Source organism: Scyliorhinus torazame, chromosome 4 (assembly GCF_047496885.1).
Source record: "Scyliorhinus torazame isolate Kashiwa2021f chromosome 4, sScyTor2.1, whole genome shotgun sequence".
Classification (NCBI taxonomy): domain Eukaryota; kingdom Metazoa; phylum Chordata; class Chondrichthyes; order Carcharhiniformes; family Scyliorhinidae; genus Scyliorhinus; species Scyliorhinus torazame.
Window position 1 is genome coordinate 193,572,032 of NC_092710.1, and position 16,159 is coordinate 193,588,190.

The window sequence follows — 16,159 nt, forward strand, 5'->3', positions numbered from 1 at the left end:
GCCACAGATGTTGAGTCACAGATTAACCATTATCTAACTGAGGGGTTCGAAGATCTGAATGGCCTCCTCCTATTCCCAATGGTTCTTATTATTGCAGTTAGAAGCTGAAAAAAATTAATAAACTTTTCAATTTGCCTGAAATTAGCTAGGCTTTTAAAAGTAATTAGAGGGTGATTAAGTTATTTACATGTGAAAACCTATTGAATTGAATAGGAGTAACTCCACAACTTACATGTGGATGAAAAATGGTTATGAGAAGTTTGTCCACTATAACTTTGGGTGGTATAAGCGGTGTTGACTGTAGAAATGATTTATGTGTTGCTATTTTACATTCAGCAGCGGTGCAAATTGATCCCCCATCAGCATCTTCCCTTCATTGTGCAATTTCTACCTGAACTCCATGGGCAGGGAATTTGGGCTGCGTTTATAACAGGCTCCTACCAGTATTCTGCTGCCAAAAATGGAAATTACCTCGTGATGGGGTTGGGGTAGGGTGGAAATCTTTACCTTCAGCCTAAATGCACTGCACATCCACAGCATTTAAACAATTTTCAGGAGCAGGTCAGAATTGAATCTTTCTAACAAGCTGCACGCACCAAACGGGAGCTTGGCTGATTTAGGATTGGTGGGAATTTGGCTGCCTTCTCTGTGGAACTGGCCAACTGGTCGGCTCTGCTTTTGGGTGGTCTGATTATGTTCAAGAACAAGCTGGCAGTGGGCGAGAAAATTATAAAAAGGTTTTCGAGCAATTGAGCTTTATAGCACAGAAAGAGGCCCTTCAGCCCATCGTGTCTGCACCAGCCATCAAGCACCTGTCTATTCTAAGCCCATTTCCCAGCACGTGCTCCATAGTCTTGTATACTGTGACGTTTCAAGTATTCATCTTAATGCTTCTTAAATGTTGTGAGGGTTTTGATATTTTAAAGCCGGTCTGTCGGGTTTGCCGTGCTGGCTGCTCAGACTGGACAATCATTTTGCATGCCACCTGTGTCGCAGGTTACTGACCCCTGCGCTCCTATCTCCAGTGAAATGAATGGGCAGCTGCAGGCTTAAATCTGCTTTCATCTCCTTATAAACCAGTTGCAACACTGAGCTAAGAGGTTCATGTTGCCGTTTACATGTTGTCGGCTTTTTAAAAAAAAAAACAAATGTACCTTTTCTGTGTGCCCTCCACAGATCCTTTTATGGTCTACCGGTTCGGCTGCTCAATAACTTGAGTAACATGCATAGAATTTACAGTGCAGAAGGAGGCCATTCAGCCCATCGAGTCTGCACCGGCTCTTGGAAAGAGCACCCTACCCAAGGTCAACACCGCCACCCTATCCCCATAACCCAGTAACCCCACCCAACACTAAGGGCAATTTTGGAGACTAAGGGCAATTTATCATGGCCAATCCACCTAACCTGCACATCTTTGGACTGTGGGAGGAAACCGGAGCACCCGGAGGAAACCCACGCACACACGGGGAGGATGTGCAGACTCCGCACAGACAGTGACCCAAGTCGGAATCGAACCTGGGACCCTGGAGCTGTGAAGCAATTTGTGCTATCCACAATGCTACCGTGCTGCCCCGTATGGTGCATACTTTGCCCATTTGTACATTAGTGTTGCATTCAAGGTTTTACAACTGGCATCGGTCTCTGAATTTCTGATTTAAACTGCCTCCGGCTTGTTTTGGGTGGGATTGCTGGACAGCCTACCTGAAAATTAAATCAAGTGGGAAAATGGGTATCCACCAGACCTACTTGTACTAGTAACCCATGGCAAAGAATTGAAAATTTCCCTTCCATGGTAATAACAGAGTAAATTTTAGTTGAAAATTGTTTACAATCAAAATTCAGAAGATGCTTCGGTCATCCCAGTTTTCTGTCGTGATATTTCTCAAGTGCATTGTGCTCTAGTTTAAATCTTGTTTTTTCAGGTATATCCGAACAATGTACTTGGGCATTCAGAGCAGGAGAAAGAACGAACACCAGCGCCGATTTTACTGGGCCATGATGTACGAGTATGCAGATGTGAACATGCTGCGCCTTCTGGAGACTTTCCTGGAGAGTGCGCCACAGCTGGTGCTACAACTCTGCATAATGATCCAGAAAAACCAGGCAGAAACCTTACCATGTAAGTCTTTGTATTACATATATGTGTTCATTAATATCTGCAGTGAGTGATTTATGAAGACAGCATCATTTGTCGAGAAGAGCACTGATCTAGAAATTTTTTTAACTAAATGTCCGAGATATTCTGTTTATCCTGAAAACCCAACAAATTGATGCAATTTGGTAGAATACATGTAGAATTTTATAAATGGTGTGCATCTTCAGAGATTAAAAGCACACTTACTTGACAAATTTTTCTTTGTCTGCCATAATGCAATGACATATAGGACATTCAAATATGTAATTGTGTGCTTTGTGTATTATGCCATTGAGAACAATATTTCTTCTGCATCAACCATTCAGAAAGGTTCTGTCAAATATACATTCATGGTATTGTTGCACCTTTGCAGCAACAGATTTTAGCTGAGACTTTTACTTTTAGCTGGAAGCATTTAGCATAATAGTTCAAAATCAGGAACTGTGGGTGAAAACTGAAAAAATGTTCCCTATTAACATGCTTGGAATTCTTTTGAAAAATGATGTCGAGAAGAGCACTAATCCAGAAAATGTTTAAACTAAATGTCCAATGCGATATTCTGTCTATACTGAAAACCCAACAAATTGATGCAATTTGATAGAATACATGTAGATTTTTACCTGCTGATCTTTTATACCAAAGTGAATAGACTGTAATCCATGTAGGGGAAAAACACTGTCCTTTTAAAAGTCTCACACCCAGTATTGCTGGATTAGTACATTGTCGTTCGCACCCCTTGTGTATATAAGATACAAATGGTGCATGTAGTCTAAAATCAGAGGATAGATTGTTATTGAGTACGACAGTGATCAAAAGGTATTGTGACTACAGTATGCAGTTCTATTCTTTAGAAGGGATATTATTGCTGTTGATATGTACAGAGGCAAACAAGTGAACCTACTCCAGGAATCTAAGTTGTGAGGAGGTTAAGAAAATCAGGCTTATTCTCATTGTAAAAGAAAATTTAGAGGTGACCCTATGAAATTTTGAAAACTCCAATAGAATTGACAAAGTTGATCACGACACTAATTTACAGTAAAAGGGTCAAATAGCCATTAACAGAATTTGAAATTGGAAGTAATGAGTAAAAAGGGCTATCATGTGAATATTTCTTTCCATAAGGTGTATTATAGTTTCAGAACTTAGTTGCCCGAGAAAGCTATTAAAGCACATAAATAAGTTCAGAAGGTGACCAGACAAGTTCCTGGTGAGGGCTGAGACCCTGAATGCAGTGTGAACTAGGTTGCTTTGTGATTTTGGCTCATTGCCAGCTCCTAAAAGTTCTTAAGCTTTAAAGTTACCACTTTCATAATCTGCCACCAGTCTTTTCTGTGAACAAACACTGGTGATTGCATTCTCTCTCAAATTAATAAGAAAATACCTGCTCTGAGTAGTTTATTTGGAGTGTCATGCTTTAGAGTATTGCCGCTAATCTTGGCTGTCTCAGTATTAATTGCCAAGCTACAAGGTGGTCTTGTTCATCACTCGTGCCCCCACTGCCCCCAACCCACCCTGAAAATCTTCTGTCTTCTGTCTGTGCTTCTGCTAGCTTCCTTGTCATGTCAAAGAAAAAAAAATCTAAAAATGTGAAAATCCAGGGTCGAGACCATGACCATCAATTTAGGTTCTGCAACTGTTACTGCTTAGGCCATTATGGCTATTCCTTCTGGGTGTATCAGCTGCTAATTCCTTTATCAGTGTTTGGCAGGCCGAGGCCATAGTAACTTCCAACCTTGGGAAGCTATGCATTTGGTCCACCATTTAACCTTGCTTAAGACAAAGTCAAAGGTTACTCCAAGGCAAGATCGAGGCTCAGTAAATCAGAGTTCTGACCTAGCCTTTACCATCACATTCCCACCACAATTACCAGGTTGAGTGCTGAGATTTCTGGCTTCATTATGTACTATTGGAAATATGGGTAACATTGTTCAGTTACCTACACCTGAGCACGATCTTGGACTCATTAATACATTACAAGGAATGATAAATATAAACTGTTAAACCCAATCATAATTCATCAAAAGCCCTGGCTATGTCCTATCTTATACCAATTCATTGTCAGCAATAGATGCTCAGAATCATCCACTGGAAACTCAATTGGTACCTCATCCAGTTTCCTGTAATGGTCTGAGATTGTATCAGTCTCCGCTGTGATAGTGTAACTGAAGGCCCTACGGGTAAATTTGTCGAGGACAAAAGTGTAAAACGGACAAGAGTGAAATAGTAGACCATTTTACATTCTGCCTCTTTTTCTTTTCTATCATTATCAATATCAGTACAACCAAGCAAAACATAGAAGAGTGATGACAGAGTGGTCAGTTTCGTAATCTTTAACATGCCACGTACGTTAGTGGGAGGAAATAGCACTGCAGATCCCAATTAAAGCGCAAAGCACATTTTTCTGTCTCAAATGGGCATGCAGCTGATTTGAATTACACGTCAATAACACAAGGGCGATGTCATAAACATTATGTGAATAGAATTTGAAGGTTTACAAGGTTCACAGGCGAGCTTGGCTGGAATATCTTACCTGAACAATAATAATATAATTAAGGGCCTCGGCAACCACATTAATGGAAGTTTGACAGGGAACTACATGAATATTAAGGTGTTCTGGCCAGTTATAGCGCAGTTCAGGAAGTTCACAACATTTTGTGTTGATTGATTGCTGCCATGTTGGGTAGAGTTCAGTCTAACAGATGTTTCAAAATTTTTGATACAGGTAAACAGGTCAAACCATAACAGTCAAACATAAGCATCATGGAGGCTATTTACAATACATGTTTGACACTTGTTTCGCTGTGGGAGCAAAAGCAATTGAAATGAAATGAAAATGAAAATGAAATTTGAATCCTGTAAATAACTCATCCTCCAATCCTTTCTATAAATCTTACATGGCATGGAAGATTCCCTGCTCTGGTGGCAAAGCTGCCAGAGGTGTGGTGGAGTGGAGAGATCCACTTACCCAAATGACCGACCACTAGCACAATTTATGCGGTCAGTCCTACTTAAACTTTTGCAGTGGTGTCGTGTTGGGTGTTCCGATACACAAACGAACCAACACGGTTGTAGATGGTACAACTCTGTTTTATTATTCTGTACAATAACAACTGTTAACTTCTGGCTGTGGTTCGTACTTCACCAGTTAACCTGTGGACCCAGCCCTAGCACTATCTTAGTGAGGCACTCAGCACATGGTGTATGTCTGAGTGGCGCGCTGTGAGCTCTGTGCTCTGAGCTATCTCCTGTTAGAATGAGCGGGAACTGTGGTGTTCCCTGTTTTATAGTGCATGTGCTCTCACTAGTGATTGGCTGTGATGTTGTGTGTGTGTTGGTTGGTCCATCTACCTGTCCATCAGTGTGTGTATGTGATTGCACCATGATATGTTAATATGGATATCATGACATCCCCCATTTTCACAAGGATATGTGCCTACGTGATAATAAATATTGGTGTGTACTGAGTGCATCTGAGTATGTGTGTGCAATATTTACAACATGTACATGAGACTAAACTATATACAGAGGAAGGTGTCAGGTGCAACAGAGCAACGAGGTTGTACGACAAACAAAACAAGTGCAATCATCAAATATCGAAAGAGAACTCCTGGAACGACAAGAAAGAAACACGTTAACATTATTGCACAAGGACATCCGGGTGCAGCTATGCAGAGCTAGGTCGCATATTCGGCAGCTCCCGCTTGGAACGGACTTTTGGGCTCTTTTACAGGCCCCCACGGCATTTGTTTGACATTTCCCAGTGTGGGAAGAAGACTGCAGCATTCCCCTGACGGTGTCCCCCAGGAATGTTATGTCTTTTGGCTGCCAGACCCGGCAGAAACAGTGAAGGATTTGGCTTGATCTGCAGCAATAGACAGAGGCCTCTTCCAGCATGCAGGTGGGGGAAGGGCAAGCTTAAAGCTGCAATCTGGCTTGACTCTATCAAAGGTGAATTCTAGCAGCAGAGGGAACAACTGTGAAAGGATCTACCAAGGCCATTGAAGAGGCGGGGACGAGGCTTCTGGTGGCGGCCATGGAGGAGTAGGTCGCACATTCGGCAGCTCCCGTCTGGAACCGACTCTCAGACCTTTTTCAGGAGTTTCCATAGACTTTTTGGGGCAGACTGGTGAAGCAAACACTGCCAACGTCTATGAAACGGACCAGAAGTGTAACGGCCAAAGGAGCGGCACTGGAGCAACGGGAGAAGCAAGGGAAAGAAAACAAAATGGCGGCAGCCAGGGACAAAGGGGAGCTGCAGGAGTTCATCAAGCGCTGCTTCGAGAAGCAGCGCAAGGAGATGCGCAAAGAGATGTTGGCGCCTATGCTTTCGGCAATTGAAGGACTTGGGATCACGCAGAAGGCCCACGAAGCTAAGATCCAGTAGGTACAGAAAAGAGTCAGTCAGAACGAGGATGAGCTCGTGGGCCTGGTGGTGAGAGTGGAGCAGAACGAGGCGCTACACAAGAGGTGGGCTGGAAGACTCGAAGACCTGGAGAACAGGTCGAGGAGAAAGAATCTGCGAATCCTGGGACTCCCTGAGGGAGTGGAAGGGGCTGATGCCGGGGCATACGCAAGCACGATGCTCGAGACGATGATGGGCACGAAGGCCCCTTCGAGGACGCTGGAGTTGGACGGGGCACATCGGATGCTGGCGAAGAAGCCCCAGGCAAATGAGCCACCAAGGGTGATGGTGGTGAGGTTCCTCCGGTTCACGGACAGAGAGTGGGTCCTGAGATGGGCCAAGAAGGAGCGGAGCAGTAAGTGGGACAATGCAGAGGCCCGAATATACCCGGACTGGAGCACGGAGGTTGCAAAACGGAGAGCAGGTTTCAACCGGGCCAAAGCGGCATTGTACCGGAAAGAAGTGAAATTCGGAATGCTGCATCCAGCGCGACTGTGGGTCGCATACAAGGGCCAACACTATTACTTTGAAACGCCTGAGGAGGCGTGGACCTTTGTACAAGCCGAAAAGTTGGACTCTAACTGAGGGTTTGTGAGGGTGGGGGGGATGTTTTGGGGTTTGATGTGTGATGGTTGTTGTATATAGGGGGTCAATTACGTGCAGGAAATGTTACATGGGCTGGGGGAGAGAGACAAGGCCGCGACAGGAGCTGCGCCAGAGGGGGCGGAGCGGGCTTTGGAAAGCACGGGGTTTTTTCCCGCGCGCGGGAAGAAAGGCGGGAAGGGAACAAAGGAATGCATATGGATTGGGAGACTCCCACGCGGGGAGGTCAATGGGACGGCGGGGGAAGCCGGGGTCAGCAGGCGTCAGCTGACTTACGGGAGTGACATGGGGGGAGCAAAAAAGCAGGGGTCTAGCGGGGGGAGGGGAGAGGGGGAAGTGGGGGGGGGGGAAAGGGTTGCTGCTGCACTGGCAGAAAGGGAATGGGACACAGAAGAGGTGGTCGGGAGGGGGGGAAGTGGGGGGGGGAAAGGGTTGCTGCTGCACTGGCAGAAAGGGAATGGGACACAGAAGAGGTGGTCGGGACGGGGGTCCCCCCTCTGGGGGACTGGAGGGTGAGGGAGGCGTGGACACGGGACTGGCCCAGAAAAGGAGATGGCTAGTCGGCGGGGCATGGGGGGGTGAGAGCCCCTCCAATCCGGCTGATAACGTGGAATGTGAGGGGCCTGAATGGGCCGGTGAAGAGGGCTCGAGTGTTCGCGCACTTAAAGGGACTGAAGGCGGATGTGGCCATGCTCCAAGAGACACATCTGAAGGTGGCGGACCAGGTCAGGTTAAGAAAGGGATGGGTAGGTGTGGTAGTATGCATTAGGGGTCATGTGGGACTGTGAAGCCGTGATGTCATTGGCTGACAGATCCAGGGTCCTGGTTGGACGTTGACCTCTAGCTCCGCCCTGAAGGCGGAGTATAAGTACCAGGAGTCCGACCCCGCAGGCAGTCTACTACTGAACTGCAGGGGAACAGTCACGCTTAATAAAGCCTCATCGACTTCACTCTATTCGTCTCTCGGAGTCTTTGTGCGCTACAATTTATTAAGCGTGACTAAAGGACTATGGAGCTCAGGATCATCCCGGAATGCCTGAGGATCAGCCCCCACGCAGTGAACGCAGCAGCAGCTTTCAAGCACTGGCAGACTTGTTTCGAGGCCTACCTCAGAACGGCCACCGGCCGGGTCACAGAAGACCAAAAACTACAGGTCCTGCACTCGAGGTTAAGCACGGAGATTTTCTCCCTCATCGAAGACGCAGAGGATTTCCAGACGGCGTTCGCAGCACTAAAAAGTCTCTATGTTCGCCCAGTAAACCAGATCTACGCTCGCTATCAACTCGCAACGAGACGGCAAAGTCCCGGAGAATCGATAGATGAATTCTACGCCGCGCTACTAATTTTGGGACGGGCCTGCAGCTGCCCGCCGGTGAACGCACGGACATGTTAATGCGCGATGCTTTTGTGGCAGGTATGAACTCCTCCCAAATCCGCCAAAGACTTCTAGAAAAAGGGTCGCTAGGACTCTCAGAGGCACGGGCCCTTGCAGCCTCCCTAGACGTGGCCGCGCGAAATACCCGCGCCTACGGCCCCGACCTAGCGGCAGCCCATTGGGCTTTGTACACACCCGTCGTGACAAAACCACCCCCCCCCCCCCCGGACACCCCACAGGCTTGCGCGGTTCAAACGCCAAGTCGCACCAGGGAGCCCGCTGCTATTTCTGCAGCCAGGCGAAACACCCCCGGCAGCGCTGCCCGGCCCGCGCAGCGATCTGTAAGAGCTGCGGGAAAAAGGGCCATTTCGCGGCTGTGTGCCAGTCCCGCGAGGTCGCCGCTGTCCCGGGAGAACAGGGAGCCCTGCACGCCGTTTACGCTCCCCAAACCGCCCCCCGCGCCCCATGTATGACCCGCCGGCGCTACCACTTTGGGTCCCGGCCACCGCTGTCCCCAGAGAAGAGGGAGTCCTGCGTGTTCCTAACGCTCCCCAACCCCCCCAGCGCCCCATGTGCGACCCGCAGGCGCCGCCATTTTGGGTCCCGGCCACCACGAGGGGAGGCAGGGCGCCGCCATCTTGGACCACCCCAGACCTGTGCGACGCATGGGGCGGCCATTTTGTCCACCCCCGTCGCCATCTTGTGACCCCCCAGCCATGTGCGATGCATGGGGGCAGCCATCTTGTTCACCCCCGACGCCATCTTGGACGGCAACAACGGACCCCAGTGTCGACGGCTCCACGGGGTTCGAAGAAGACGCTCAACCATTACAACCACGTCTGGCTTCAATGACGCTGGACCAAGCACGGCCCCGGACGCTCCAGTCGACGACGACAACGGTACTGATAAACGGGCACGAGACACCATGCCTGGTCGACTCCGGGAGCACGGAGCGCTTTATCCACCCCGACACGGTAAGACGCTGTTCTTTGACCATCCGTCCCAGCGCACAAAAGATTTCCCTAGCTGCAGGATCCCACTCCGTACAGATCAAAGGCTTCTGCATAGTTACCCTAACGGTGCAAGGGAGGGAGTTCAAAAACTACAGGCTCTACGTCCTTCCCCAACTCTGCGCCCCCACATTACTGGGATTAGACTTCCAGTGCAATCTACAGAGCCTAACCTTCAAATTCGGCGGCCCAATACCCCCACTCACTATCTGCGGCCTCGCAACCCTCAAGGTGCAACCCCCATCCTTGTTTGCAAACCTCACCCCGGATTGCAAACCCGTCGCCACTAGGAGCAGACGGTACAGCGCCCAGGACCGGACCTTCATTCGGTCCGAAGTCCAGCGGCTACTAAAGGAAGGCATAATCCAGGCCAGCAATAGTCCCTGGAGAGCACAGGTGGTAGTAGTAAAGACAGGGGAGAAGCAAAGGATGGTCATAGACTATAGCCAGACCATCAACAGGTACACACAACTAGACGCGTACCCTCTCCCCCGCATATCCGACATGGTCAATCGGATTGCCCAATATAAGGTCTTCTCCACCGTGGACCTCAAGTCCGCCTACCATCAGCTCCCCATCCGCCCAAGTGACCGCAAGTACACAGCCTTCGAGGCAGACGGGCGATTATACCATTTCCTAAGGGTCCCATTTGGCGTCACAAACGGGGTCTCGGTCTTCCAACGAGAGATGGACCGAATGGTTGATCAACACGGGTTACGGGCCACGTTCCCGTATCTCGACAATGTAACCATCTGCGGCCACGATCAGGAGGACCACGACGCCAACCTCCCAAAATTCCTCCAGACCGCTAAAGCCTTGAACCTCACGTACAACGAGGACAAGTGCGTTTTTAGCACAAACCGGCTAGCCATCCTGGGCTACGTAGTGCGCAATGGGATAATAGGCCCCGACCCCGAACGTATGCGCGCCCTCATGGAATTTCCCCTCCCGCACTGCTCAAAAGCCCTAAAACGCTGCCTGGGGTTCTTTTCATACTACGCCCAGTGGGTCCCCCAGTACGCAGACAAGGCCCGCCCCCTAATACAGACCACAACCTTCCCTCTGTCGACAGAGGCTTGCCAGGCCTTCAGCCGCATCAAAGCGGATATCGCAAAGGCCACGATGCGCGCCATCGATGAGTCCCTCCCCTTCCAGGTCGAGAGCGACGCCTCCGACGTAGCTCTAGCGGCCACCCTTAACCAAGCGGGCAGACCCGTGGCCTTTTTCTCCCGAACCCTCCACGCTTCAGAAATCCGCCACTCCTCAGTGGAAAAGGAAGCCCAGGCCATAGTGGAAGCGGTGCGACATTGGAGGCATTACCTGGCCGGCAGGAGATTCACTCTCCTCACGGACCAACGGTCGGTAGCCTTCATGTTCGATAATGCACAGCGGGGCAAAATCAAAAACGACAAGATCTTAAGGTGGAGGATCGAGTTCTCCACCTTCAACTACGAGATCTTGTATCGTCCCGGAGAGCTGAACGAGCCGTCCGATGCCCTATCCCGCGGCACATGTGCCAACGCACAAACTAACCGCCTCCAAACCCTCCACGAGGACCTCTGCCACCCGGGGGTCACTCGGTTCGACCACTTTATTAAGTCCCGCAACCTCCCATACTCTTTAGAGGAGGTCCGTACAGTCACAAGGAACTGCCACATCTGCGCAGAGTGCAAAGCGCATTTTTTCAGGCCGGATGGTGCGCACCTGATTAAGGCTTCCCGCCCCTTTGAACGCCTTAGTCTGGATTTCAAAGGACCCCTCCCCTCCACCGACCGCAACATATACTTCCTTAATGTGGTGGACGAGTACTCCCGCTTCCCATTCGCCACCCCCTGCTCTGACAGGATCGCGGCCACAGTCATTAAAGCCCTGAACACCATATTCACACTGTTCGGTTGCCCCGCATACGTCCACAGCGACAGGGGGTCCTCCTTCATGAGTGACGAGCTGCGCCAGTTCCTGCTCAGCAACGGTATAGCCTCGAGCAGGACGACCAGCTACAACCCCCGGGGGAACGGGCAAGTAGAGAGGGAGAACGGCACGGTCTGGAAGACCGTCCTACTGGCCCTACGGTCCAGGGACCTCCCAGTTTCACGGTGGCAGGAGGTCCTCCCGGACGCCCTCCACTCCATCCGGTCACTACTCTGTACTAGCACTAACCAAACGCCTCATGAGCGCCTCCTTGTCTTCCCCAGGAAGTCCTTCTCTGGAACGTCGCTGCCGACCTGGCTGGCGGCCCCAGGACCCATCTTGCTCTGAAAACATGTGCGGGCGCACAAGTCGGACCCGTTGGTCGAAAGGGTTCACCTCCTTCACGCGAACCCGCAGTACGCTTACGTGGAGTACCCCGACGGCCGACAGGACACGGTCTCCCTGCGAGATCTGGCGCCCGCCGGCAACACACACACCCCCCCGACACCAATCACCCCCTTCCTGCCACCGCCGCACCCCGCGACCGCCCCCTTCCCAGGAGGATCGGTCCTCCACCCAGGCCCGACCAGGAGTGAAGCCCAAGCTGAAACCGTAAGGCTCCCGGAGACGACAACACCGGAACAAGCACCACCACCGGGGCCGAGGCGATCGACACGGACGACCAGACCGCCCGACCGACTCGTGGCGTCGATCTAACACTACAATATGTGGACTTTTAACGAGAACATTTTGTTTTTTTTCCTGACGATTACTGTAAATAGTTAAAAACAAAAAAAAACCTTGTACATACTGTAATAACATGCGAAAGTTTTCCTCCCAGGACCAGCCTTGTAAACCCTTACCACCATGCGAAGCATCACCCCGCCGGGTTCATTTTTAACAAGGGGTGAATGTGGTGGTATGCATTAGGGGTCATGTGGGACTGTGAAGCCGTGATGTCATTGGCTGACAGATCCCGTGTCCTGGTTGGACGTTGACCTCTCACTCTGCCCTGAAGGCGGAGTATAAGTACCAGGAGTCCTCCACCGCAGACAGTCTACTACTGAACTGCGGGGGAACAGTCACGCTTAATAAAGCCTCATCGACTTCACTCTATTCGTCTCTCGGAGTCTTTGCGCGCTACAGTAGGACAGGTATTCCACTCGGGACTGGACGCGAAGAATAGAGGGGTGGCAATATTGGTGGGAAAGCGGGTGTCATTTGAGGCCAAGACTATTGTAGCGGACAATGGAGGGCGATATGTAATGGTGAGCGGTAGGCTGCAAGGGACGTGGGTGGTGTTGGTAAACGTATACGCCCCGAACTGGGATGATGCAGGATTCATGAAGCGCATGTTGGGGCGCATTCCGGCCTGATAATGGGAGGGGACTTCAATACAGTGTTGGATCCAGCACTGGACCGCTCCAAATCAAGGACTGGAAACAGGCCGGCGGCAGCCAAGGTACTGAGGGGGTTTATGGATCAGATGGGGGAGTGGACCCATGGCGGTTTGCAAGGCCGCAGGCCAGGGAATTTTCTTTCTTCTCCCATGTACACAAAGCCTACTCCCGGATAGATTTCTTTGTTCTGGGTAGGGCGCTCATCCCGAGGGTGGAGGGGACGGAGTATTCGGCCATAGCCGTTTCGGACCATGCCCCGCACTGGGTGGAACTGGAGCTGGGAGAGGAGAGGAACCAACGCCCGTTGTGGCGGCTGGATGTGGGACTGCTGGCGGACGAGGTGGTGTGTGGGAAGGTGAGGGGGTGTATCGAAAGGTACTTGGAGGCCAACGACAACGGGGAGGTGCGGGTGGGGGTGGTATGGGAGGCGTTGAAGGCGGTGATCAGGGGAGAGCTAATTTCCATTAGGGCTCATAGGGAGAAGACAGAGGGTATGGAAAGGGAGAGGTTAGTGGGGGAGATTTTGAGAGCGGACAGGAGATACGCAGAGGTCCCGGAGGAAAGATTACTTGGGGAAAGACGACGGCTCCAGACGGAGTTTGACCTGTTGACCACAGGGAAGGCGGAGGCACAGTGGAGGAAAGCGTAGGGGGCGACCTACGAGTATGGGGAAAAGGCTAGTCGGATGCTGGCACCCCAGCTCCGTAAGAGGATGGCAGCGAGGGAAATAGGGGGAGTCAAAGATGGAAGGGGAGCCACGGTTCGGAGTGCGACGAAAATAAATGAGGTATTCAAGGCCTTTTATGAAGAGCTGTACAGATCCCAGCCCCCAGCGTGGGAAGAGGGGATGAGATGATTCCTAGATCAGCTGAGATTCCCGAGGGTGGAGGAGCAAGAGGTGGCTGGTTTGCGGGCACCAATTGGGTTGGAGGAGCTGAGCAAGGGTTTGGGGAGCATGCAGGCGGGGAAGGCCCTGGGACCGGACGGATTCCCGGTGGAGTTCTACAGGAAGTACGCAGACCTGTTGGCTCCGCTACTGGTGAGGACCTTTAATGAGGCAAGAGAGGAGGGGACCCTGCCCCCGACAATGTCGGAAGCGACAATTTCTTTGATCCTAAAGCAGGACAAGGACCCTCTGCAATGTGGATCGTACAGGCTGATCTCGCTCCTCAATGTGGATGCAAAGTTGCTGGTAAAAGTGCTGGCCACGAGGATCGAGGACTGTGTCCCGGGGGTAATCCACGAGGACCAGACGGGATTTGTAAAGGGCAGGCAACTAAACACCAATGTGCGGCGGCTCTTAAACGTGATAATGATGCCATCGGAGGAGGGAGAGGCGGAGATAGTGGCAGCTATGGACGCGGAGAAGGCCTTTGACCGAGTAGAGTGGGAGTACCTCTGGGAGGTGCTGCGTAGGTTTGGGTTCGGGGTAGGGTTTATCAATTGGGTTAAGGTCCTTTACAGAGCCCCGATGGCGAGTGTAGTGACGAACCGGCGGAGGTCGGAGTACTTTCGACTGTACCGAGGGACGAGGCAGGGGTGCCCCCTGTCCCCCCTGTTGTTCGCATTGGCGATCGAACCATTGGCCATGTCATTGAGGGAGTCTAATAAATGGAGGGGGGTGGTCCGAGGGGGAGAAGAGCATCGGGTGTCGCAATATGCGGATGACCTGTTGCTGTACGTGGCGGATACAATGGAGGGGATGGTAGAGGTCATGCAGACTCTAAGGGAGTTTGGGGAGTTTTCGGGCTATAAGCTCAATGTAGGGAAGAGTGAGCTCTTTGTATTACAGGCGTGGGACCAAGAAAGAGGGATAGGGGACCTACCGCTGAGGAGGGCGGAGGGGAGCTTTCGGTATCTGGGGATCCAGATAGCCAGGAGTTGGGGGACCCGACATAAACTGAATCTGACGAGGTTGGTGGAGCAAATGGAGGAGGATTTCAAAAGATGGGACATGTTACCGCTCTCGCTGGCGGGTAGAGTGCAGTCGGTCGAAATGGTGGTCCTTCCGAGGTTTCTGTTTGAGTTTCAGTGCCTTCCCATCGTGATCACTAAGGCCTTTTTTAAGAGAGTAGGCAGGAGTATTATGGGGTTTGTGTGGGGGAATAAGACCCCGAGAGTAAGGAGAGGGTTCCTGGAACGCAGTTGGGACCGAGGAGGGTTGGCGCTGCCAAACCTGGGGAGCTACTACTGGGCAGCAAATGTGGCGATGATCCGCAAGTGGGTTATGGAGTGAGAGGGGGCGGCATGGAAGAGGATGGAGATGGCGTCCTGTAAACGAACGAGCCTGGGGGCGTTGGTGACGGCACCGCTGCCGCTCTCGCTGACAAAGTATACCATGAGCCCGGTGGTGGCGGCAACACTAAGGATCTGGGGCCAGTGGCGACGGCACCGGGGTGCAATGGGAGCATCGGTGTGGTCCCCGATCAGGGGTAACCACCGGTTTGTCCCGGGGAAGATGGATGGGGGGTTCCAGAGCTGGCATCGGGCGGGTATTGGAAGAATGGGGGACCTGTTCATCGACGGGACGTTTGCGAGCCTAGGGGCACTGGAGGAGAAGTTTGAGTTACCCCCGGGAAATGCCTTTAGACATATGCAGGTGAGGGCTTTTGTGAGGCGACAGGTGAGGGAATTCCCGTTGCTCCCGGCACAAGAAGTTCAAGATCGGGTGATCTCGGGTGTATGGGCCGGGGAGGGCAAGGTGTCGGAAATACACCAGGAGTTGAAAGAAGAGGGGGAAGCGCTGGTAGAAGAGTTGAAGGGTAAATGGGAGGAGGAGCTGGGGGAGGAGATCGAGGAAGGTCTGTGGGCTGATGCCCTAGGTAGGGTTAATTCCTCCTCCTCATGTGCCAGGCTCAGCCTGATACAATTTAAGGTGGTCCACAGAGCGCACTTGATGGGGGCGAGGTTGAGTAGGTTCTTTGGGGTAGAGGACAGATGTGGAAGGTGCTCAGGGAGCCCGGCGAACCATGTCCATATGTTTTGGTCATGCCCGGCACTGGTGGGGTTCTGGAGAGGAGTGGCGGGAGCAATATCTCAGGTGGTGAAAGTCCGGGTCAAGCCAAGCTGGGGGCTAGCAATGTTTGGAGTAGTGGACGAACCGGGAGTGCAGGAGGCGTAAGAGGCTGGCATTCTGGCCTTTGCGTCCCTAGTAGCCCGGCGAAGGATCTTGCTAATGTGGAAGGAGGCAAAGCCCCCCAGCCTGGAGGCCTGGATAAATGATATGGCTGGGTTCATAAAGTTGGAGAGGATTATGTTCGCCTTGAGAGGGTCTGCGCAGGGGTTCTACAAGCGGTGGCAACCGTTCCTAGACTATCTCGCGGA

The 16,159-nt window shown here is 51.5% G+C and overlaps 1 protein-coding gene across 1 annotated transcript in view; it reads left to right on the forward strand.

Annotated features, from left to right (window-relative positions):
• The window catches only part of LOC140410664 (XK-related protein 6-like), a 168,517-nt gene that overhangs the window by 53,665 nt on the left and 98,693 nt on the right, over nucleotides 1-16,159 (forward strand). Inside the window, exon 3 of the mRNA XM_072499045.1 lies at nucleotides 1,923-2,119. Coding sequence (XP_072355146.1) covers nucleotides 1,936-2,119 — 184 coding nt within the window. The 5' untranslated portion in view covers nucleotides 1,923-1,935. The remainder of the gene's footprint in view (nucleotides 1-1,922; nucleotides 2,120-16,159) is intronic.